The 24,854-nt window shown below is 50.8% G+C and overlaps 2 protein-coding genes across 2 annotated transcripts; both read left to right on the forward strand.

The window, feature by feature from the left end:
* On the forward strand, positions 902–1,831 carry THAP11 (THAP domain containing 11). The gene is given in 1 exon segment (NM_001246182.1): positions 902–1,831. A coding segment is annotated over 1 exon segment (930 nt).
* On the forward strand, positions 4,718–24,451 carry NUTF2 (nuclear transport factor 2). Its single transcript, XM_003126922.5, has 5 exons — positions 4,718–5,001; positions 18,350–18,477; positions 21,694–21,765; positions 21,855–21,953; positions 22,689–24,451. Exons 2-5 carry the CDS (start codon positions 18,379–18,381, stop codon positions 22,800–22,802), a joined length of 384 nt encoding a protein of 127 aa, XP_003126970.2. The 5' UTR covers positions 4,718–5,001; positions 18,350–18,378; the 3' UTR covers positions 22,803–24,451.

Raw genomic sequence — 24,854 nt, forward strand, 5'->3', positions numbered from 1 at the left:
GCTCCGGCAGGGTTTCCTATTCCCTGCACTGTGCTCCGCGAACAGTAGGCGCCTAGTGATGACTATGTTTAAGTCAATAAGTGAGTCAACAAAAGCGGCGGCTGAGTCGAAGAGAGCCTCCAACACAGACAAAGGGACTCCAGAGGTTCTTTTGGGGCGCTGAGATTTAGGTCCCTCCTCCCCTCCCCCGCAGGAATGCAGCGGACTCAGCGGCCCAGCGTTGGATGACTGCTTCCGGCTACAGCACAGTGTCCTCCGAATCCTGGTCCGCTGTAACCAGACCGCTCCTTTAGGCGGCGCTCCAGGCCGCAGCCGCCAAGTTTAGCGCAAGGTATTGAGGGATTTGTAGTTTTCCTGGGCACATGCCCTCGGCGCATGCGCACTAGGGAAACACTCACCGCCCGACCCTGCCCCCCCCCCATCCGCTTCAGGATTCTGGGTCCTTAAGAAGGGCGCTCCAAGAGTCAGCGTTCTAACCAAATAGGTCTCTCTGCTCCGCCGAGGATAAGCCGGGTAGGGGAAGAATCTGCTCTACGTGGGCTGTCGCAGTGCCCCGGAGAGGGGCCGGAATAATCTCGCCCCCGCTCCGGAAGTGAGCTGCTTCTGGCGCGGTGCATTGTGGGGGGCGTAGTCCTCCTTATCAGGCGGTCCTTCGCGGCGTCCCCGGGGCCCACTCCGGAGCGCAGGCGGGCGGCTGGGCGGGTGGTTCGGCGCGGGCCGGCGGGAGGCGTATTCTGGGCACGGGACGCCGGGCCAGGCCGGCTGCACCGGGCGGCAGTAGTGGGAGGCCGCCCAAGGCCTCGCGCGGCGCCGCCCGTCGAGGGGCGGGCGGCGGCAGATAGACCCGGCCGTCGAAAGGCTCTGGAGGCCGGTGGGCCGGGCCGGGCCGCGCGGCGCAGCCATGCCTGGCTTTACGTGCTGCGTGCCGGGCTGCTACAACAACTCGCACCGGGATAAGGCGTTGCACTTCTACACGTTCCCCAAGGACGCTGAGCTGCGGCGCCTCTGGCTCAAGAATGTGTCCCGTGCTGGCGTCAGTGGGTGCTTCTCCACCTTCCAGCCCACCACAGGCCACCGTCTCTGCAGCGTCCACTTCCAGGGCGGCCGCAAAACCTACACCGTGCGGGTCCCCACCATCTTCCCGCTGCGCGGCGTCAACGAGCGCAAAGTAGCACGGCGACCCGCGGGGGCTGCAGCCGCCCGCCGCAGGCAGCAGCAGCAGCAGCAACAACAACAACAGCAGCAACAACAACAGCAGCAGCAGCCGCCGCCGCCGCCGCAACCGTCGCCGTCAGCCTCTACTGCCCAGACGGGCCAGCTGCAGCCGAACCTAGTGTCTGCCTCTGCGGCTGTGCTCCTCACTCTTCAGGCCGCGGTAGACAGCAGCCAGGCTCCTGGATCTGGCCAGCCGGCGCCCACCACTCCCACGGGAGAAGACGTGAAGCCCATCGACCTGACGGTGCAAGTGGAGTTCGCGGCCGCAGAGGGCGCAGCCGCCGCAGCTGCTGCGTCGGAGCTAGAGGCTGCTACAGCGGGGCTGGAGGCCGCTGAGTGCCCCATGGGCCCCCAGTTGGTGGTAGTAGGGGAAGAGGGCTTCCCTGATACTGGCTCCGACCACTCTTACTCGTTGTCATCAGGCACCACGGAGGAGGAGCTCCTGCGCAAGCTGAACGAGCAGCGGGACATCCTGGCGCTGATGGAGGTGAAGATGAAGGAGATGAAGGGCAGCATCCGTCACCTGCGTCTCACTGAGGCCAAACTCCGAGAAGAACTCCGCGAGAAGGATCGGCTGCTGGCGATGGCTGTCATCCGCAAGAAGCACGGAATGTGAACGAGTCCCCCTACGGCCTTCGGGATTCCTGGACTCCTACCATCTTAGGGGGACCTCAGGCCACCGCTGTTGAACTCTCTCATATTTCTGGGACACTGGTTAACAGTACTGAGGCTTAACTGGACTCTTGCTGGTGACCTGGCACCCTCTCTTGTTTCCTCCTAAAGGAAGTCTGGGACCTCAGACTACACTGGTGACACCAGCGATTATGACTTTGTCTACTCCTCCCCACCTTCACCCCCACCTCCAAGTTTATGTTGCAGGTTCTGGTTAAGCAGAGGCTTCAGAACCACTGAACTTGAAACTTATACCCTAGGGATGCAGGCTGGATGCCCAGGGACTGTGGGTTTGGGAAGACAACACCTTTGAATTTGGCCAGCAATCAGAGAAAAGTTACCTGTGTAGTGATAAGAGATCCAAGTAACATCAGTTCTACTTTTTGTGCTTTTCCTTTCCAGGTGTACCCTGTAACTCTGATTGGAACTGGCAGATCTGTGCCTCTGCCTCCCAGAACCTCCTTCCCAGGAGGCCGTCTGGGTGACTTGATGGATATCCAGCTTGCCAGGGACTTAGGTCTATACTGTTATGTTTGCTACTGGTTACAAATTCTATTTTCTGTACAATTAGTCAGACTAAAGTTTTCACTGTGTTTGTTTGGCAAAACGAATTAAACAGAAAGTAAGGTTTTTATTTGGGTTTCGCCATTTTATTTTTATAAGGACTCAGCTAAGGGTCCCCGAAACATGGGGAGATGGGCTTCCTGATAGGCCTCTATTTTTTCCATCTTAGGTCTCAAGGACCAGTCTGACCTTGAAAGTAGAGATGCTTCAGTGACCAGGTTTGTCCACAAAGGGTCTCTAAGTATACAGATCCTGGCCTTATAAGGTCTTCACAGAGTTCCGACTCACCCCAGAAAGTTTGGAAATTTCACCAAAATTATCCTGGTTTGTCCATGGGAGGGCCCTTGTGTTCTTTCATCTGGGAGAAGGAACATGTAAGAACTAAACTGAATTGTGGCAGCCCACTTACATGAGGGTTTTGAATTCCTTATGAATTTTCAGGTGGAGTTGAATTTTGCTCACCATTATAGGTAGTCCTTAGGCCTAGTAAAGTGTCTGGCACACATGGGAATGCAGTTACTAGAACCATCCATGGACTCTTGGACAAATAACTTTAACCTGGGTACACTTTCATTGTGAAGGAGGTGGATCCATAGAGGACTTTAACGATAGGAATTGGGATTTGTGACCTCGACTCATTTTCTTGCCTGTTAATGTCTTTTCTTAGATTGGATATTATAGGGGCAGAATGACGTTTTTATCTTTAGTTCCAAGTACTTTAGCTCAAAGCCAGTTCCAAATGCCTTTAAAGCTAGCCATGTTTCTATAGGTGTTGGGGTACAGCTGGACACTTAACTAGGTTTCATACAACATTACTCCTTTCTCTGTTACAGAAAATGCCACTTACCCTGAGGGCTTTCCCTGTGGCTTCGAACTGGAATGACTCAAAAATGTCCCTTTAGATTCTGCTCTTTTCTTGGCTCCTTGGTACTGACATCCCAAGTCTCTGGTGAGGAGGACGGGTGGGGCACAGGTTGTGCCTAGTTACAGAAGGGATTGTATCTCTTGTAGGGTTAGTTCTGGCAAGTTTAATGTGGTAAAAGCCCAGCAGTGCTGTTCCAGGCCAGTTGGGACTGAAACCCTTTGCAAGCAGCTAATGGATCAGTTTCTTAACTGTCCCTGCTCTTCTTCACTAGGAGTGAGGATTTTCCCAGGCTCAACGTGGGTTCTTTAGTGTATCCTTAAGCTCCTGTTTGTTGAAAGGACTTACACTATTTCTGCTTTGGCTTACTTGAGCCTCTCAGCAGCACTCTCAAGACAAGGTGAGGGCCAGATTCTGGCCAGGACTGTCCTGTATTGGATATTGTGAGCGCTCAACCTAGCAGGTATTTCAGCTTCTGGGGAAAGGAAGAAAGCTGAGCAAAGGAGGTCCTAAATACACCACAAGCAGGGCAATGCAGTGTCTCAATGACTGAGTAATAAGACAAGAATCTAGTCAGGCAAAGTTAATACAGATCTGGGATTTAAAAAACAGAAACCTGGCCTAGTCTTACCAGCCATTCCAAGGAGGAAGGGTGGGGGTAGGAGTGAGGATCTGTGAAGGTGTAAAACTCTTCTGGAAGAACTAAGAGTACCGCAAGATCACTGTCCAGGAGAAGCCTTGTAGCTGTTTTACCCCCAGGTTAGCTGCAGAGAATTTTCCCAAAAGGCTTACTTCAAATGTATGTGTTGCCCAGGAAACGACGAAAATGGGCATTGAAAGAAAAGGGAAATGGGTGGGAGAGAGAGATTGCAACTTCATCACTTAAATCATGGGGAAAGTTTGAGCAAACCAGTTATTTCTCTTTTCTTATTAATAAAATGAAACTCAGTTGCCCTGCCTGCTCCAAAATACCCCTTGAGAATGTTTTGTAGACGCTAACTGTAGAAATCTTAAGAGTAATCTTGTCTCTAGTTAAGCCCCACTTGGTATTTGAGTCTCCAGCCCAAGAAAGGCCTCTCCTGCTTGAAATCGGCTTTGGGTCCAACTGGCACTAGGCAGGACGCAAGTACTGGAACAGAAGCTATGGGTTCCACCCCAGCGGGCCTTAGAGCACCGCTCAGAAAGAGTCAAAGGGGTGGCCAGAGCGCCAAAGGGGAGGGGGTTTTGCAGGCGGAAACAGCTCAGGGGCCCAGGGAGGGGCTGCTAGGCCAACTTGGGGCCAGGCCCAGATCTCACGGAGGCAGGGCCAACACTGAACTGCCGCGCAATAGGGGCGGTGCCGGACCGGCTGGGACCTGGCGACAACAGAGCCCTGACCCCAGCCTGGCGCCAAGCTCGAGTTGTTCCAGAGGCTTCCGCTAGACCACAATTCTCAGGGGCTCGCCCCGGCAGCCTCCTTCCCTGACTTAGTATCACCTCCCGCGCTCCGGGCCGTGTCTGGGCCGCAGCGCATAGGACGTCGGGAACTGTAGTTTTCTCCCGGCGCACCTACGCCGGAAAGGAGAATGGGGGGACTCCGTTTCCCAGAGTGCAGCGGAGTGGCAAGGGAAGGCAGGGGGGAAGGGACAGTCCGTCGCAGACCGCGCTAGGTTGCCGCCGCCGCTGCCGCCATCGTGCCAGCCCCTCGGGTGAGTGTTGGGGCTAGCGCTCCGGGGCTGGGGCTGGGCCGCAGGAGCCGCGCTCCGGGTCGCCTGGAGCCTCCGCAGCTAGTCCCGGGGCGGCCCCTCCCCTCCCCTCCTCCCCCCCCCCCCGGCCGCCCGAAGCCGCGCGGGGCCGGGGCCATGTGTCGAGCGCGGCTCCGCCTCCCGCCGGTCCTCTGTGGCGGCGGCCGGGGGAAACACAGAGGGACAGCCAGGAACCTATTTCGGGTGTACTCGTGCGTGTGGCGGGCACACCCGATTGCGCCGGGGCTAGTTTTTTTTTCTGGTCTGGACCACCCAGATGGGGCTCTCTGGGCCCCGCCCTGTCTGGCCTATCTCGGCCTGCCCAAGTCCCGCAAACTCTGCCGGCAGGCTAGCGGGCCGACCCGAGCCCCACGTCCTGCTGCCCCCCTGCCGAGGATCCGGGGATGGGCAAGTGCCATCCGGCCCGCTCCGGAGTCAGCATTGGGTGAGGGCGCCCACCTGCCGCAGCTCTACCCTCACCCAGTTCACAACCATAGTTCAGCTGGAATATGGGTGAACACTCCCTCGCTTGTTTGCCTTCTGAGGGTGCACGAAACCTATTTCCCATTCTGGAACTCAAGCAAAGGTTCTTCTCCCTAGAGGGCAAGATCAGGGAATCTGGAACAGGAGGGGGTTCCACGTGGGACAACACCCCCAGCCAGCCTTGGAGGATCTGGCCCGAAGTGATGAGGCGGCTCCGGACACCCTCAGCCCCTTCCCTGGCCCTTCTCTCTATCGGTGACCAGGCCCCAGCGTCGGTGGGTTGGCCAGCTGTGTTAGTGGAGGGAGGGAGGAAGGAAGCGAGGGAGGTGAGGCTGAATTTTTGAGCCTCCAACACATTGTTAGTTCTCTTGGGCACAGTCTAATCCTTGCATCTTCCCCTCCCAGAGTCAGCTGACCTCCTCCCACAGAGGAGGATGATTCTGTAAGAATGATAACGATAAGTTGGGGCTTAATTGAGGGGAAAGTAGAATCTGGATCTGAGGTCTATGAGCCTAGTGCCAAGCAGGAGGCTGGGCTGCAAGCAACATTGGGCATGGGGCACATTTGGACTCTGGGGCTCAGATTGAAACTCTGTCAGGCACAACATTGTAAATCAACTGTACTTTAATTAAAAAAAGAAAGAGAAAGTGTTAGAGTCTTTTGAAGCCTAGGTGGCAGAACTAGAGCTGGGGGCTGCACAAAGTCAGGCTTCCCTCACTTGCTTGCTCACTTTTCGACAGCTGAGCCACCTGTGAACAGGCAGGAAGCTGGTTGGGCCTGCGGAAATTGCCTGTAATGATGACTCCAGAGACTCCATTGAGTTGCGGGAGAAGGGGAATATCTAGCCATAGAATAGTCTTCTGGCAGGGTTTGTAAAGGCACTCTTGGTTGAGTAGTAAGGGACAAGTCCAGAGAAGACCATGGAATATGGAGAAAACATAGTGTGTCAAACCTTGATTCCTCTGACCCAGTGCAGCTTCTGAGCCACAGCTCTTGCAGGGACTGAAGACGCAGCTGAATCTTTGCAGACCTGGCCTCAGCATTGGAGAATTGAGTTCGGCCCATGATGCAGAAGGCCACCATCCCTGAATTTTTTTATTCCTTGAGTTTTTCCCCAGGTAGTATTTTTCTGGTCATTGAACTCTAGCCTTCAGGTTTTCCTGCAGTCAAATTGCATTCTCTCTGATTAAGGAGGACAGGCAAGGGTCTGTCCAGATTTCCTTACCAGGGCCTGCCTTCCGTCTGAACTCACCTCTCCTTCCACATCTTAGCCCACGTGCAAGTGGAAGTCAGGTTCATTCAGCAGGCTCAGGAGAGGCCTAGTTTGCCAGTGCAGGTGGGCAGCAAGGAGGGACTACCCACTGGACACACATAAGGTCAGTGTGGTTGGCTCTCAGTGCTATAAACAGTTGTTGCAAGATCTTTTTGAGATTGTCTGGGGTGGTTCTTTCTAGGACACTAGTTTCAGGTGAATAAGACTTTATGGCTATGGATTAGTTCACACATTCCAAAACCCCAGGTGACTTGATCACAAGGGTCTTCTTCAAGGTCAAAAAGATCCTGTTCCTTCTCAATGGTTACCCAGGAGTAGGAGGAATTTAGGTCCCTCCCTCTCATTCCAGTCCTTCAAGAAGTTCCTTATAGCTTTTGTCTCTGATCAGCTTGCCATTGCTAGGCATCCTGACCCCCAGAAATCCTTGACCCTTCTGGAATTTGGCATGCCATCTGTGTCTCAGAGATAAGAGGAGAGCTTTGAGGTTCTTTAGAATCAGTCTGCATTCTCTATTCATGTAGGACTGACTTGGGGGGTCGGGCCTGGCATGGGACAGTCAGGATATGGCTGCATAAGCAAGGGGGCAGGCTATAAGGAAGCTGGGTTCTCAGACAACTCAAACCTAGGTCCATTATGGAGTTCCCGTTGTGGCGCAGTGGTTAATGAATCCAACTAGGAACCACGAGGTTGCGGGTTTGATCCCTGGCCTTGCTAAGTGGGTTAACGATCCGGCATTACCGTGAGCTGTGGTGTGGGTCGCAGACGCAGCTCAGATCCTGCGTTGCTGTGGCTCTGGTGTAGGCCAGTGGCTACAGCTCCGATTAGACCCCTAGCCTGGGAACCTCCATATGCCATGGGTGTGGCCCTGGAAATGGCAAAAAGACAAAAAAAAAAAAAACCCAAAATAAAACAAAACAAAAAACTAGGTCTCTTAGTGACATGGAACCCTCTCTCTGAGCCACATTTCACTTTATTCTGCTGTCTTTGCAGTTGGTGAGTTGGGATTGGAAGATTGATTTAAGTGAAAGAATTCTTAAATTTAGAACTGAAAGGCATCTTATGTCAAAAAATTCTAGGAGTTCCCAACGTGGAACGATGGGATCAGCGACATCTTGGAAGCGCTGGGATGAAGGTTCGATACCCGGCCCAGCACAGTGGGTTAAGGATCCAGTGTTGCTGTAGCTGCGACTAGGTTCAGGGTTATGGCTCCGATCTAATCCCTGGCCCAGGAACTCCATATTGCTGTGGGGCAGCCAAAAAAGAAAAAAAAATTTCTGGAAATATTGAGGTATTAGTATCTTGTTTGAATTTTTTTTTTTTTTTTAGGGCCACACCCACAGCTTATGGAAGTTCCCAGGCTAAGGGTTGAATAGCAGCTATACCAATGCCAGGTCCAAGCCATGTCTGCAACCTACACCTCAGCTCACAGGAACACTGGATCCACTGATGAGGCTGGGAAGCAAACCTGCATCCTCATGGATACTAGTCAGGTTTGTTATCACTGAGTCACAACGGGAACTTCTTGCTGAAGATCTGTCTTATTCAGCAGTCATTCTTGGGGTCCTTTGTATATGTCAGGCCCTGGGCTGAGGCTGGAGGTAGAATAATAAATCCTACCAAGTCCTGGTGGTGGGGAATGGAGGAGTCTGATGTGATGTTTCTATTATGTACTGAGGGCTAAGTTGAAAGGACTCAAAAGGGCCTTTTGGCCCTGTGCCAAAGAGGAGTTTCTGAACAATTAGAGCCCTGAAGAACAAAGGCTGTTAGTGGGCCCACTCTCCTCCCCAGTGCCTGGGGAGACCAAAGAGTAAGGCGTACCTTGGGAAATTGGGCACAGGAAAGTCTGGGGTCCCTTGAGTGACTTGAATGCCACCACTGCAGATTGCTGTGGCTGTAGAGTCTAGCAGCTGTCTTCTGTAGCCTGCTCCTCCATCCCCCAGGGGTCTCTGCTGAATGTTATCCCAGTGCCTGAGAACCTCAGCAGCATTTCATGGTCTGTGGCCTTCTCATTGCCTGCCTGAGTTTGTGGCTTCTGCCTCTCATGGAGACCCTCTCAGGTCACCTATTCAAGTGATAACTATCGGGACATCTTCCCAGAGTAAGACACAGAGGCACCCTCCTCAGAGGTGAAAGGGGATAGTCCTTTTGGAGAGAGGGGAGTGGATCCAAAAAGTTTTCCACAGGGATGGACATTGAAAGTTGGGCAGAATTTCTGTCTGCTGGGGTTGAGCAGAACCTCCTTGATGGGTGGGCCTTCCTTCCTTCTCTCCCCTTCCTTCCTTTCCTCCCTCCTTTCTTCCTTCCATGCCTGTGGCACTCAGAAGTTCCTCTGGGCCAGGGATCAAACCTTGCTACAGCAGTGACCCAAGCTACTGCAGTGACAATGCTGGATCCTTAACCTGCTGTGCCACAGGAGGACTCCTGGAACATTTATTTCTTAAAGCCTCAGGTACTCCATTAAAGTTCCTGGGTCTCACCAGGGGAGAAACCGGCCCCCTGGAAGGATGTTCTGTAGAGACATTGGTTCCACTTTACCGAGGTGGTTTAGGCCCAGATCAATGCAAGTTCTCTTTCGTAGGTTGTGAACCTGCTTTGACAGGCTTGCCATGCACTTAGCAGCTTTCTGTCCTGATAGGCATGGAGCGCACTCATACCTATCAGGACAGAAAGGTTTCAGAGGGGAAGAGTAGGCCTGGGCTCCATTCTTCACGGCTTTATTTTGCTACCTATGTGATTTTTGCCACTTGATGTGGACTCTTACCTGTTCCAGTCCAGGCCAATTTTTTGGACTTTTTAGTGCTAGTGCCAGTGGCTTTGTATAGTCTCGAATTCTTTCTTTTTTTCTTTCTTTTTTTTTTTTTTTTTTTTTGCTTTTTAAGGGCCATACCCGTGGCATATGGAGGTTCCCAGGCTAGGGGACTAATCAGAGCTATAGCTGCTGGCCTATGCTACAGCCACAGCAAGGCCAGATCCAAGCCGCATCTGTGACCTACACCACAGCTCATGGCAACGCTGGATCCATAATGAGTGAGGCCAGGGATTGAACCGGCAGCCTCATGGTTCCTAGTCAGTTTGTTTCCGCTGTGCCACGATGGGAACTCCTTGAATTCTTTCTTAACCTCTGAGAGTCTTGGTTTCTTCATCTACAAGGTTATGGTAATCATACCTACTTGGCAGGGATGTGAGGCTCAAAAAAGAGAACACATGTAACTCTTTGGCTTATGGGAGTTTGACTTACAGTACACAGACCAGCAAGTTCATGGATGGGAGCTGTCTAGGACCAGGGCTTCATGAGCTTTTTTAGCCACCTGGGAAAGGGAGGCTATTCAGGGACTAATTAAGTACAGAGCAGAGACCAGAATGTGGGTCTCAGGATTTGGCTTCTGGGCTAGTGAGGGTGGCCTGAAAATTCTGGAGCCTTTTCTCCAAATAGAAGAGAAGGAAAAGTCCTTAGGGTGCTGGGGGCACCTAGACCTCAGGGGTCTGCCTCTGAAAAGGGTTCTGTCCTAACCAGCCATCTGGGTACCATACCTTGGCCAATTTCTTTCCAGAGTTCAGGCAAGAGTGTGGTGGATAAGGAAGTTGCTGGTCCTTGCAGGGGTCAAGGCTGCTCCTTAGTGTGATGTCTACAGGAGGCTGAGGTACCCACCTTCTTCTTCCTAGCTCTTGACCTAGTGTTCACCTGGGACCTGCCAGTGACTACTTAGAGTTTGGTCCTCTTTGTACCCTCAGTTGATTACCTCTGACATCCTCATAGCTACTGATGAGGAGACAGGGTCAAAGGGTCAACCATGAGAGAGAGTAGGATAGAGGCCAGGCCTTTGAGGGTGTGAGAGTGTGCCTGCTATTCTGCCACAGCTGCCGCTTGGTGGTCAGGACCTGGGAGGTGAGACGAGGTTGAGGTCACACCCACTTGTCACAGGCCTCAGACTGATGGCTGGCTGGAAGGTAAAGGATTGTTTCCTAACAACTTGTATAGAAAGTGTGAGTGGAGGAGAAGTGGGTCACTTGGCCACTTAAATTGAGAAGGGTTTGCTCAGAACTCACTTCTCCAGAGAAGAATGGCTGGGCTAGACCATGGGAATAGGGGTGCCCTAGTCAGGAAAATGGACCATAAGCAAATATGTAAGTGTGACGATCTCGTGCAGTGGCGCGTCCAGGGTGGTGAAACGAGTAACTGCGTGGTTGCTTTTGACTGAGTGGTCTGGGAAGGTGTCTGTGAGGAGGTGACATCTGAGCTGACACTTATGTGACAAGGAGCTTGTGACAGGGAGCTAGGCACATGAAGATCTAGGAAGATGAGTGATCCAGGTAGGACCAAAAACTGCAAAGCCCTCAGGTGAGAACAGGCTAAGCAGGAAAATGCCCAGAGTGGCTCAGAGAAAGGGAAGAAGTGGGTGGTAGAAGACGAGGTTGGACAGCAAGGAGGCCAGGTCATCTAGGGCCTCGAAGGCAGGATAAGTGGTTGAGACTTTGTCAGTGAGAATGGGAAAGGAAGTCATTAAAGGGCCATAGGACATGATGCACAGCACCTCTCAGATCATAGAAAGAGGGGCAGTTTCCTCTGCTGTGGTATAGGTCATAGACACGGTTCGGATCCCGTGTTGTCATGAAGTAGGCCAGCAACTGTAGCTCTCATTTAATCCCTAGTCTGGGAACTTCCATATTGCCATGGGTGCAGCCCTAAAAATACAAAAAAGGTGGGGGACAGTTTGTTCCTGAAGGACAGGCACCCTGCGGTGTCTTCCTGTCTGGGTTGCTGCCCAGCACATTCCCGCTTACTCCCCGAAGTACAGGCCTGTGCTCTGGGTTTAAGGCACGTTTGTCTGTCAGTCCCACCTGTTGGGGGAGTCCTTCCCAGACTCTGCTTCAGGGCTCTTTGAGACCTGGCAGACAGTAGGTGTGAGGCTAATGGCTGTGGTTGGTGCTGATTTCAGTGATCCCACTACAAGCTCAGCACATCTGCTGGCATTCTCTGTGGGCCTCGGTCCTGGGCTCTCAACCAGGTGAGCATCCTTCTGTGCATAAGACTGGAGTTAGAATGTTCTCTTCCCCATCACTCTCCTGCCCCTAGTTCTGCCTCAGGTCCAGGATCTAACTCTGCTTTGCCGAGTTCGTAGAATGGGGTTGTGACCTTGAAGGTTTGGGAAAACTGTGAGATCATACCCATGAAAACGCCTATTGTTTGGTGTCTGCCTGGTCCCTTTGTTTCGAAGCAGAAGCCCTGATTCAGGCCTGTCTTGCACCTGTCCTTAGAAAGCTAAGGTCAGAGATTGGGGCTTCAGCCCTACGTGCTGTTCATTTTTATTTCCAGACCAGTTGTAGCTAGGAGTCCTTGCTCTGAAGTCCACTAAACCTGCTTCCATCCAAAATGGAACCTATGTACTGTATATTAGGTTTGTGACCTTGCACAAATTAGCTGACCTTCCTGGGCCTTATTTTGCTTATCTCTAACATGGAAGTTGACTGATAGGGTGTCAGGACAAATGCATGTAAAGCCCTTAGCGTATTTCTACCTCTGATACACATTAGCGAAAACAGACACTGCTGTTGTAAGTTTTGAAATACTGGAAACACTGATCCAAAATTCGAGGATAGGAGTTCCCGTCGTGGCGCAATGGTTAGCGCATCCGACTAGGAACCATGTTTCGTGTTCTGTCCCTGGCCTTGCTCAGTGGGTTAAGGATCCAGCTTTGCCATGAGCTGTGGTGTAGGTTGCAGACGCGGCTCGGATCCCGCGTGGCTGTGGCTGTGATGTAGGGTGGCAGCTATAGCTCCGATTAGACCCCTAGCCTGGGAACCTCCATATGCCACGAAAGTGGCCCTATGAAGCAAAAAAAAAAAAAAAAATTGAGGATAAAAATGAAGTTTTCTGTTACTTAATGGGATCTCCTGGACCAGAAGATTGATTTGTTTTGGTTTGTTTTGTTTGTTTGTTCGTTTGTTTTTGGTCTTTTTGCCATCTCTAGGGCCGATCCCACGGCATATGGAGGTTCCCAGGCTAGGGGTCTAATCGGAGCTGTAGCCACCAGCCTACACCAGAGTCACAGCAACACGGGATCCAAGCCGCGTCTGCAGCCTACACCACAGCTCACAGCAACACCGGATCCTTAACCCACTGAGCAAGGCCAGGTATTCGTTATCCACTGAGCCACTACGGGAACTTCTTTCTGTTTGTTTTGTTTTTGTTTTTGTCTTTTTGCCGTCTCGAGGGCTGCTCCCTCGGCATATGGAGGTTCCCAGGCTAGGGGTCTAATCGAAGCTGCAGCTGCTGGCCTATGCTGCAGCCACAGCAATGCCAGATCCTTAACCCACTGATCGAGGCCGGGATCAAACCCACAACCTCATGGCTCCTGGTCGGATTCGTTAACCACTGAGCCACGACGGAAACTCCCCAGAAGGTTTTTTTTAAAAAATTTATTGATTTCTTTATTAAGGGGATGAGGGTGTATATTTGCCATTATCCTTTTTGTTGTTGTTTTTTATCTTTTTAGGGCCACACCCGGGGCATATGGAGGTTCCCTGGCTAGGGGTCTAATAGGAGCTATAGCCACTGGTCTCCTCTAGCCACAGCAACAGGAGATTCTAGGCATGTCTGTGACTTACACGGCAACGCTGGATCCTTAACCCACTGAGCAAGGCCAGGGATCGAACCTGCATTCTCATGGATTTTAGATTCATTTCCTCTGAGCCATGATAGGAACTCTGACCAGAAGTTTTAACCTGGAGTCTATGACAACCTCAGGAGTGAGCATTCACAAGTCTGGGGCATCTCTGCCTCTGCAAATTTTTTTTTTTTTTTTTTTTTTTTTTTTTTTTTTTTTAATGGCTGCACTTACAGCATAGAAAGTTCCTGGGCCAGGGATTGAATCTGTGCCACAGCTGTGGAGTGCTGAGACCTTTAACTCATTGCACCAGGCCAGGGATCAAACTCTTGCCTCTGCAGTAACCCCAGCTGCTGCAGTTGAGTTCTTAATCCATTTCACCACAGCAAGAACTCTGCCTTTGTACGCATTTATTGGGAGAGGGCCACAGTTTTTAAGATATTCTCAGAGGGTCTTTGCACCCACAGAGACCTAAGGGTCCGTGAAGTCTGGTGTTAAGTGGGCGAGAGGTCACCAAGGTCATTTCTGCTCCTTGTGGAGCCTGGCCTCAGTCAGCCTGCAGACTGTTGAGGTGAAGCAGGAGGTGGTGTGGTCAGCGGCCCTCTTGGAAGAGCCATAGGAGAAGCCGTCCTGAAGGTCAGTCCCAAGTCTAATGTGAGGCTGCCTTTAAGCCTTGGCTTTTGTTTCTTTGCTTTCACAGTAAATGTATTAGAAACAAAGTCTGGGCACGCTGGCCATCCTGGGGAACATCCTGCCAGCCTGGCCTCCTACTCCTCTATGTTGCATAGGGTTGGGAGGGGAGCTTTCCCCCTACTCAGAAATGCTGCCTCCTAGCCATGAGTTGAAACCTTTGTGGAAGATTTGGAGTCAGAAACTATAAATCCTGTAGTTTCTGGGCCATGCTCTGTGCTGGGGGCTTGAGGGGGTGGGATAGGGTGTGGCAAGAACCACATAGGAATCCTTAGAGCCCAGAGCCACGGCATTTAGGCAGAGGAGTGGGCCCTGGGTGTGCTGATATGGTTTGCACTTGGGGTTAGGGTCAACGTTTGAGTCTGGGAAGGAGGTCCAGAATGGGTAGCATCTGAACAGACCTGAGGGGGGAGTAGGAACTGACCAGGCAGATAAGGGGAGGTGGCATCCCAGCCGGAGGACTGACTCGTGTGAAAAAACACAGGGAGCCGAGTAGTCTTGTGGCGCAGCGTGTTAAGGATCTAGCATTGTCACTGCAGTGGTTTGTGTTGCTGCTGTGATATGGGTTCAGTCCCTAGCATAGAACTTTCCACGTGCCAAGGATGTGGTCAGGGAAAAAACCCCAAAAACCTGGAGCAAGCACAGTGAGTTCTAGTGCATTTATGTGTGGAGCTGGATGGAGGTAAGAGAGAATGGCTGAGGAGTCAGGGACAGGTATGGATAACCACCTATGGAGCTTTGGGGGTTTGGGTTTAACCCTAGGGTCAGGGTGTTATAGGGGAGGGACATAGCCAGCCTTGTGGTTTAGAGCTGAGGGATGCAAAGTTAGCAGAAAGAAAACACTGGCCTCAACCAGAGGACCCAGTATCAGCCCTCATGTTGCTGAACCTCACTTTTCCCATGTGTAAGGTGGGGTAACAGTGGAATCTGATCATCTGGCTGTGTGATCACTGCATGGAAATACATACACACATCAGAGTCATGCAGGCTTAAAACGAGGTTGGTGTTGGCCTCAGTGGTCCCACCTGACATCTTTAAAGCAAAGTCTTTTGATCCATATACTTTTGAAGGTTACTTCTCACACTTTCTAGGAGCCTTGGAACAGTCATGTTCCTCAGGAGAGCTCACTCTGCCCTGCCCTGTGCACTGGGCCAAAGGGCTCTTCTCTTCCTTAATCCCTCCACCCTCTTACTCCACCACTACTTCTGCCAAGTAGTTTTTTTTTTTTTTTTTTTTTTTTGTCTTTTGTCTTGTTGTTGTTGTTGTTGTTGCTATTTCTTGGGCCGCTCCCGCGGCATATGGAGGTTCCCAGGCTAGGGGTCGAATCGGAGCTGTAGCCACCGGCCTACGCCAGAGCCACAGCAACAAGGGATCCGAGCCACATCTGCAACCTACACCACAGCTCACGGCAACGCCGGATCGTTAACCCACTGAGCAAGGGCAGGGATTGAACCCGCAACCTCATGGTTCCTAGTCGGATTCGTTAACCACTGCGCCACGACGGGAACTCCCCAAGTAGTTTTTGTATTAACGAGTTATTACACTGTTAAGAACAATGCAGAAAGAGTTCCCATTGTGGCACAGTGGAAATGAATCCAGCTAGGAACCATGAGGTTGCAGGTTTGATCCCTGACCTTGCTCAGTGGGTTAAGGATCTGGCGTTGCTGTGAGCTGTGGCATATGCCAGCAGCTACAGCTCCAGTTCGACCCCTAGCCTGAGAACCTCCATATGCCATGGGTGTGGCCCTAAAAAAAAACAAAAAAAGCCCCCCAAAAAACAATGTAGAAAAGGGAAAAAACACCCCCACACTTCCTTCTCCGTATTGTTCCACCGTATGGTGCCACTTTTCTTGTCTTTGGGGGGTGGGGGTGGGGGTATGCCTATGGCTTGCGGAACTTCCTGGGCCAGGGATCAAACCTGAGCCACAGCAGCCACAATGCTGAATCCCCAACCACTAGGTCACCAGGGAACTCACACTTTTCTTTGGATCACCTTCTAGCCTTATTTCCCCTCACCCTCCATCTCCAGCTTCCCAGTTTCCTGCACTTATCTCTTAGTGGCCGCAGGCATTTGCTAATGCTGTTTCTTCTGATTGGTATACTCCTTTCTCCAAGATCTCTTCTTAGAGCTTGCTTCCCTGAGGATTACTGCGAACTGAGGGAGAGATGGCCCTCATCCATTCCTCTAGCAGAGGGGCTGGGGCAAGGCATCTTAGGGGTGTGATTCAGTAGGATCATGCTGCAGTGAGTGAGCCAAGCATTGTGAATTCTAGGTTGGAAGGGTCAGAGATGTGAGATATGGGGCTGTGTCCTGTCTCCAGTAACCCAAGTTTATGTGTAGATACATTCACAGTCTGACCCCTTGGAAACATGACCAAGACAGCAGCTGAGACCAGCTGTCACTCTTATGTTCTTCCCACTTGTTGATTTGTTTCTTGGCAGAGTGTAAACTGGGACACACCCTGTCTCACGCAGGCTTGGCCCTGTCCAGGCTCTCTCCTCTGCTTGTTTTAGACTTTCCTGGACATTTCTTAGTCATCCTAGCACTGAGCTGCTATTTTTAGTGCCACCACCTCCTAGGGGATCTAAAATAAAGCCGGCTCAGCCTCCTGGACCCCCATTGGCTAGAGTGTTGGTCACAGGCTGGGAGATTGGCTAGATTTGGGCTAAGTCACTGCTCCCTTACAGTGTCCTTCCCCTTGGGTCCTCTGGCCTTGGTGAGGTCATAAGGACTGCAGCAAGCTAGCACTTAGCATTCCTTTAGTGAGACTTGCAAACATGGCAACATCAGGGTTCCACCCCCTTGGAAAGGAGGGGACTGAGGCCCTAAGAAGGGCAGTGACTTGCATCACACTGCCACTAACGGTTGTCTGCCAAGGCCAAACCCACCTCCTTACTGCTTTGATCCAGAGTCCTGTTATCAAGAGAGAGGGTGGTGGGCTCCTATACAGTCAAAGACAACAAAACTATACAGGCTTGTTGTTCTGGGATCCTGCCGTGAGACACCGGCTTCCCTATCCAAGAGGGACCTAGCAAAGCCTGAGTGACTTTCATCTGGGGCTTGGTTTTTCCATCTAGTAGCCTTGGGTCTCTGGTGTCTGTAGTCACGAGGGGGGCTCCTCTCCCCTCAGATCAGAGAGGGCAGCCCCTTCTGATGAAGCCAGTGCTGGGATGAGGATGTAAAGGTATGACAGGTTTCCCCCTCACAGACTTAGTTTCCCCTCAGTTATTACCTGTGATCCTCTGAACTCATGGCCCCAGCTCTGAAGTGGGTAGGTATAACCCCCATCAGTGAAGAAATGAAGAGATGTCACTTGGCCTTGGAGAAGTAAACTGCCCCCTTAAGATAAAGGTGGTGTCACTTGCTATTTTTATGGCAGGTGGGCCCTTGAGGAACCATTTCCTCCCACTCACACTGGGTCTTCTTCCACCTGCCTGTAAGGCTCTGGTGCAGTGTTGAGGGACTGAGTGCTGACAGGGAGGGGGTCTGAAGCCTGCAATAAAAGACACTCCACACGCAGAAATCAGTAGTTCCCAAGGTGCAAAGTGGGAAGAACAACAGTAACTCTGGCCTTGCAGGTTGCTAAGAGCATTAAATGAAAAGATTTGGGGACATGCTTAGCTCCTTTTTAAAAGCCCATCTCGGAGTTCCCATCTTGGCTCAGTGGTTAACGAATCCGACTAGCAACCATGAGGTTGCAGGTTCGATCCCTGGCCTTGCTCTGTGGGTTAAGGATCCGGCATTGCCATGATCTGTGGTGTAAGTCACAGATGTGACTTGGATCTGGCATAGCTGTGGCTCTGGCGTAGGCCAGCAGCCATGGTTCCAATTAGACCCCTAGCCTGGGAACCTCCATATGCCACGGGAGTGGGCCTGGAAAAGGCAAAAAGACAAAAAAAAAAAAAAAAAAAAAAAAAAAAGATAAAAGCCCATCCCTCCATTAGACTTGCTCTGACCTTCCTTTGTTCTGGCCCACCCTCTCCCCATCCACGATCTTAGCACTCCTCTGTTTCATCAACCAGAACTCCTCGAAAAAAGGTCTGAGTCTGGTCCACCTCTGGGCTTCCTGCACTGGTTTGTGTTGAGGGATCACCTGTCAGTTCCCTGAGCCCTCTCTATGGTCCCTGGGGGAACAGGCCTTGGCAAAGGAATCTGCTTAAGGAGATCTGGGAGTGGTAGGGGTCAGTGAAGAGACAGTAGCTGGCTACCTCCTGCTTCTGCAGTACCAAGGTACCAATGCTTCTCTCGCTGGCCTTGCAGGTCTCAACGAGGCCGGGTGACGCTCCAGAATGGGAGACAAGCCAATTTGGGAGCAGATTGGATCCAGCTTCATTCAACATTACTACCAGTTATTTGATAACGACAGAACCCAACTAGGCGCAATTTATGTAAGTCTTCAGCTCTGGGACTGGAATGGGACCCCAGGAGATCAGTTCAGATGATGGGCCAGTTCCTCCAGTTCACAGCTTCTGACAGCATTCATTGGATTTGGCTGTACCCTTTTATCTGAGCTACTGTCCATGGGACAGGGGGTTTGGGGCTTAGCCCAGTTCCCTGGTGCCCTGGGCTCTGGGCTGCCAGTCTATGGTCCTAGGAGTATCTCTATTCCAGATTGGGCAGCAACAGACAGGCTAGGGCTCTTGGTGCCCTCTGGAGGAAGCAGCTATGAGCACCATTAGTGCAGTGCCAATCTCTCCTGGAGGCCCCAGGTCCGGCTTACTTTGGAGGCCCAAAGCCTCTGAATGCTCATAGGAAACAGATGGGGTTAGTCCAAGGAGGCTGTGTGTCTTGAGAAACCCATCTATGCAGGCATTATTTGCTGCTCTTTTAATGATGTTCATATACACCAAGAGTTACCTGTATTGTCCGACCATGCCCAAGACATAAATGTGGTCAGGCCATGCCCAGCAGTTGGCCCAATATAAGAGTGATAAGAGTCGTTCAGCACACTCTCAGAGTCTGACTAGGCTGTGGGCAAACCACTTTGTGCCTCCCACCAATAAATCAGGGCCAGTTCAGAAATTTTGAAGAAAGGGATCTTACTAGTGGAAGGCCAAATCCAGCACAGGTATTTGATTGTCATTATCATAGATAAAGAATTTTTAAAACTCAAACTGATCTGACTCTGGGGTCCTGGCACTTCTACCTCATTGCTTTTAAGATCAATTAAGGAGGAGTTCCCGTTGTGGCTCAGTGGTTAACGAATCTGACTAGGAACCATGAGGTTGTAGGTTCGATCCCTGGCCTTGCTCAGTGGGTTAAGGATCCGGTGTTGCCGTGAGTTGTGTAGGTCGCGGCTCAGATCCCGCGTTGCTGTGGCTCTGGCATAGGCTGGTGGCTACAGCTCTGATTCGACTCCTAGCCTGAGAACCTCCATATGCCACCGGAGCAAACCAAGAAATGGCAAAAAGACAAAAATAAATAAAAAGTATAATCAATTAAGGAGTTCCCATTGTGGCACACTGGAAACGAACCTGACTAGTACCCATGAGGATGCGGGTTCAATCCCTGGCCTCGCTCAGTGGGTTGAGGATCTGGTGTCACTGTGGCTGTGGTTTAGGCTGGCAGCTGCAGCTCTGATTCGACCCCTAGCCTGGGAACTTCCATATGCTATGGGTGTGGCCCTAAAAAGCAAAAATAATAAAAATCAATTAAGGCAGTTCTGACCTAGAGAAGAGTTAGCAAGGTTCTAAGAGTACTTTTATGTATTTCATTTTATATAATCCTTAACACATGACCCCTATAGAGATCAGGAAACTGAATCCTGCTGTATAGCACTGGGAACTATATCTATAGACACTTACGATGGAGCATGATAATGTGAGAAAAAAGAATGTATATATATATGTATGTGTGACTGGGTCACTTTGCTGAACAGTAGAAAATTGACAGTTTACAAAACACTAAACCAGCTATAATGGGAAAAAAAATTAAAATTAAAAAAAAAAAATTAGGAAACTGAGACTCGGGGATAGGGGGAGTAACTTGCTTAATGTCATAGCTAGTAAGTAGCAGAGACACTTTTGAGTTCTGCCCCCAAAAGTTGTGGCAGGGGAGATGTGGAGGGGGTAAAGCTAATAAGTTACATGTTGATGACAGAGAGGGTCCCAGGCTAGGCCTTGTCAGCTTCCACCCCTCCCTGATCCCATGGAAGGGCCCCTGTGGAACTCAGTCTGGGTTCTAGAGACGGTGATGGACATAGGATGTTTCAAAGTTATTTCTTTTCTTTTCTTTTCTTTTTTTTTTTTTTTGTCTTTTTAGGGCCGTACCCGTGGCATATGGAGGTTCCCAGGCTAGGGGTCCAGTTGGAGCTAAAGCTGCTGGTCTATACCATAGCCACAGCAGCACGGGATCCAAGCCATGTCTGACCTATACCACAGCTCACAGTGATGCTGGATCCTTAACCCACTGAGCGAGGCCAAAAATAGAACCTGCAACCTCATGGATACTAGCCAGGTTTGTTAACTGTTGAACCACAATGGGAACTCCCTCAAAGTTATTTCTGAGGCTTTCCTGAGACTGGTGCTGATTGACCCCACAGGAGGATGGCTTTTGACTGACCCCTGGCCACATATAGCCAGCCTGGAGCTCATGCCTATCAGAGGCCATATAACTTCTTGAATTAAAAAGTGGAAGGAAGGTTTTTTTGTGTGTGCGTGTTTTTGTCTTTTTGTATTTTCTAGGGCCGCACCTGTGGCATATGGAGGTTCCTAGGCTAGGGGTCTAATTGGAGCTGTAGCCACCAGCCTATGCCACAGCCACAGCAACACAGGATGCGAGCCATGTCTGTGACCTACACCACAGCTCACGGCAACACTGGATCCTTAGCCCACTGAGTGAGGCCAGGGATCTAACCTGTGACCTCATGGTTCCTAGTTGGATTTGTTAACCACTGAGCCACAACAGGAACTCCAAAAAGTGGAAGGAAGTTTTTGATGTGGGTGCAGCAGGCTAAGATCCGGTGTTGTCTCTGCAGTGATGAGGTTCCTTTCCCTGGCCCAATGCAGTGTGTTAAGGATCCAGGTGTTGCTGCAGCTGTGGCATAGGTCGCAGCTGCAGCTCTGATTGGATCGCTGGCCTCAGAACTTCCATGTGCCTTGCCATGGCTGAGAAAGAAAAAAAAAAAAGTGGAAAATGAGCTTATTTATTAATAAATTTGTATTTTGTTACCTAGACTTTCAGAGCTTGAACTGTGTGATTATAGGGTATAATTAAAGAAATTGTTAATAGAGGAAGTTGTTTCTGGTTTGCTTTTTGGGTTTTTTGGTCACACAGTCCCAGGGATTGAACCTGAGCCACAGGTGCGGCAATGCCACATCCTTAAACCTACTGAACTGGGCCCGGGACCGACACTGCACCTCAGCAGTGACCTGAGCCATTGCAAAGATGACGTTGGATCCTTAACCTGCTGCACTACGGTGGGAACTCCAGGAAGTTGTTAATAGTTAACAGTTTGGAAGCTATCCTCTTTTCCCTTCTTTACAAACAGGGAAACTAAGACATGAACTCATTTCCCCAAGGAAGACCCTTTTCAGGGTCCTTTCAGGGCCTCAGAGATACTCCTTGTGCTCTGAAGCCCTGACCTCAGGTTTCCTGGTTTTCAGATTGACGCTTCATGCCTTACGTGGGAAGGACAGCAATTCCAGGGAAAAACTGCCATTGTGGAGAAATTATCTGTAAGTAAAGGCCAGGCCAGGGCTGGGCTGTAGGCAGCTCCTTCCCCACTTAAATGACTGCAGCCCACCACCTGCTGTTTCTCTTACAGAGCCTTCCGTTCCAGAAAATCCAGCATAGCATCACGGCACAAGACCATCAGCCCACACCAGATAGCTGCATCATCAGCATGGTTGTGGGCCAGCTCAAGGTAATAGAGTATTTCTCCCTCACAGTAGTCATAATATTGCTGCTAGGGAGGAATGGGCAGGCAGAGGAGAGCCTTATGCCCCTGCCCTCCCTGTCATATGACCTGTTTCTCAAGGGGCACCCAGAAAAAGTGATGCCTAGAGTGCATAGCTCAGTACAGTAGCCATCTTCTACATGTGATTTTTAAGTTATATTAACTAAAATAAAATTAAAATTAATTCTTCACATCAGTCATATTTCAAGTGCACATAGTCAGTTGTGGCTGCCTATCGGACAGTGCAGATGTAAAACATTTCTGTTACTGCAGCAAGTCCTATTGGAGAGCACTGCTCTAGAGGCTTTTTTGGGAAAAGGACAAGACATATAGAAGCAGGATGAGTCTGTAATGCCAAGCCACTGGGTCTTTGCACTGCCCTGAGGTTTCGTTGGGCCTTCTGCAGGCAGCTGACCCTTGAATGGGCCAGGTTGGTGCCAAGTAACAGTCCCCTACTGGAGTCCATGTCACCACTCCTTGAGTGACTGCTGGGTCCTCGACTTGCTGAGCAAAGCAGTTTCCTGGAGCTCCTGTTTCTTTTGCATTTTCTCTTCCCCCTCTCAAGGCCTGTTGACTTCAAACTTCTCCTAGGATTTGAGTCCAAGACAGTAGGGCCTGATCCCAAAATCAGCATTTCCCTCCCACTGAATACCCTTCCTAGTCCTTGGCCACCTTACTGAACCATTTTCTCTCTCCTCACAGGCTGACGAAGACCCCATCATGGGGTTCCACCAGATGTTCCTATTAAAGAACATCAATGATGCTTGGGTTTGCACCAATGACATGTTCAGGCTTGCCCTGCACAACTTTGGCTGACCTCCTCCCAGCCAGGCACTCATGCTGTTTCCTTCTCCCTCCTCTTCCCAATACTATTCACACTCCTCCAGATGCTCCAAATATCATACACAAATGAGCAGGGCCACGGTGGGAGTGGGCGCAGTGCGCTGCTGCTACCACCGAGGTATTGTGCATGATGTTTGGACACTAGGCTAGTTGCATCTGACAGGAGAAGTTTGTGTTGTACCAGCGCATGCCTTGGAAAGACTTAAGTAATGCAAAAGGTTGTCTTTTTTTTTTTTTTAAATCTACTGACAAGTTGCTCTAGTAACCCAAAGAAGTGAAGGAAAAAGCAGCTGCCTCACCGCCCAGATATTGATTTGTTCAGATGTTTCAATGCCTCATGATACAATAAAACCACGAAAATTTTCTTAACAGTTTAAATTGTTTTAATTAGTTTAACAGTTGGCTGGCCATCAATAACTACCCTGCCGCATTGGCTCTCTCATGTCTTACTGTCCCACCTCTGCCCCAACTCAGCAATACCTGTTGCAAGGAGAAAACACTGACTTCTCTCAGAAGTCCTGAAGGCACGGTGTTACCTCCAGGGCCCACCTGGTCTTGGGAAAGTGAGCTGCAGACTGGGAGAGCTCAGGTCTGGCCTGAAGCTTCCCTTGTAGTGAAGCCTCTGCAGTCAGTTTTGACACCTCCTTTGACCTCTCTACTGGGTCTCATCAGGGCCCTAATGATGGGTGAAATGACCCAGAATCCCACTGGCCCATTAGGTTCAGTCCCTTTCGACTGAGGGCTCAGCAAGACCAAGTGAGCAGAGGTTTGAGGGATGAGGGGCCTGTTTTATCTACAGAAGAGTCAGGATCACATCTAGTGTGCCCCATAAATCCCAGGCCAAGCAGAGGGCAGCCTAGATGCTGTACCAGCTGCTTTGGATATCATTGCCCAAAGGGGAGTGCCTTGAATAGCCAGCCTCCAATGCCCACAGATCCAGGCCTAGTTGAGTTGGAGTATAGATTTAGAGCTGTAAAAGAACGCAATCTGAGTTTGAGTGATTCAGGTTCTAGGATTTCTCACCTCTGAGACCTCTGCAAGGCATCTCTAGGCCTCTTCCTAGTCCTTCCCTTACCACACACCCACCCACCCCTTCACATTATCTTCAAATCCCAAGAAATCTCTAATACTGAGGCAGTTTCTGCTCCTCAGTTTGGGGAACAGGACTTGCCTAATACAAATCTGGCCCTTTAGCCCTGAGGCCTTGGTGGTGTAAAACTGGTAGCAGGGTAGCAACCACAGGCTAGGACCAATCCAAGGACTTGGGCTGGTGTCCTGTAGGGGTTTTAGGATTGGTGAGGGCACCACAGCTTTGCTTGACCTTGAACACCACCTCCCTCCCTCCTGCACTCTGGATGGAAGCCAAGGACTTAACTCAGACCCCCACTTGTTGCCTGGCTACCCTGGGCACAGAGCTGGATGGTGTGCTGTTTGGAAAGACAGCATACTCAGGAGATTTCAGTGAGACGGATTTCTAGGCTGCTGTGTTATTTGGGGGGTGGAGGAGGTTGGGGAGAGGCAGAAACCTGCTGCCTCTTAAACCACCCTGTATAAAATCGGCAATACAGCTTCTTCCATGTACCTGTGCCTGAAATGTCTGCAATAAAGAGGTGTTTATATTACTATGGTTTACTTTCTTTTTGCCCAAGGGTGCCAAGACATGCAGGGGGATGCTGGGGGACATTAAGGAGTGATGTGATGTTTGTGGAGACAATCTCCCCTGCCCATGCAATTCCTGGGTCCAGGATTTCTCAGATCCCGTCAGGCCTTGGGTTACAACCACACGCTTCCTGAAGGGGAAACCGAGGCTTCTGTCAATCCAACTTGTTCCTGGGGCATCTGAGTGATTCACCTTGGCAACCGAATTGACTTGGTCCTAGGCCCATAGGGAGTGGATTTGGACCAGGTGGGATATCCTGAGGCGATCAGAGCTTTGGGCGGTCCGGTAGCTGGACATTTTGCTCTCCTTCAGCCCTGCGGAACTCCTCCCCCTCACCCCGACCCTATTAGTCCCGGGGCGGGACC

The sequence above is a fragment of the Sus scrofa genome, chromosome 6 (assembly GCF_000003025.6).
Source record: "Sus scrofa isolate TJ Tabasco breed Duroc chromosome 6, Sscrofa11.1, whole genome shotgun sequence".
Taxonomy (NCBI): Eukaryota; Metazoa; Chordata; class Mammalia; order Artiodactyla; family Suidae; genus Sus; species Sus scrofa.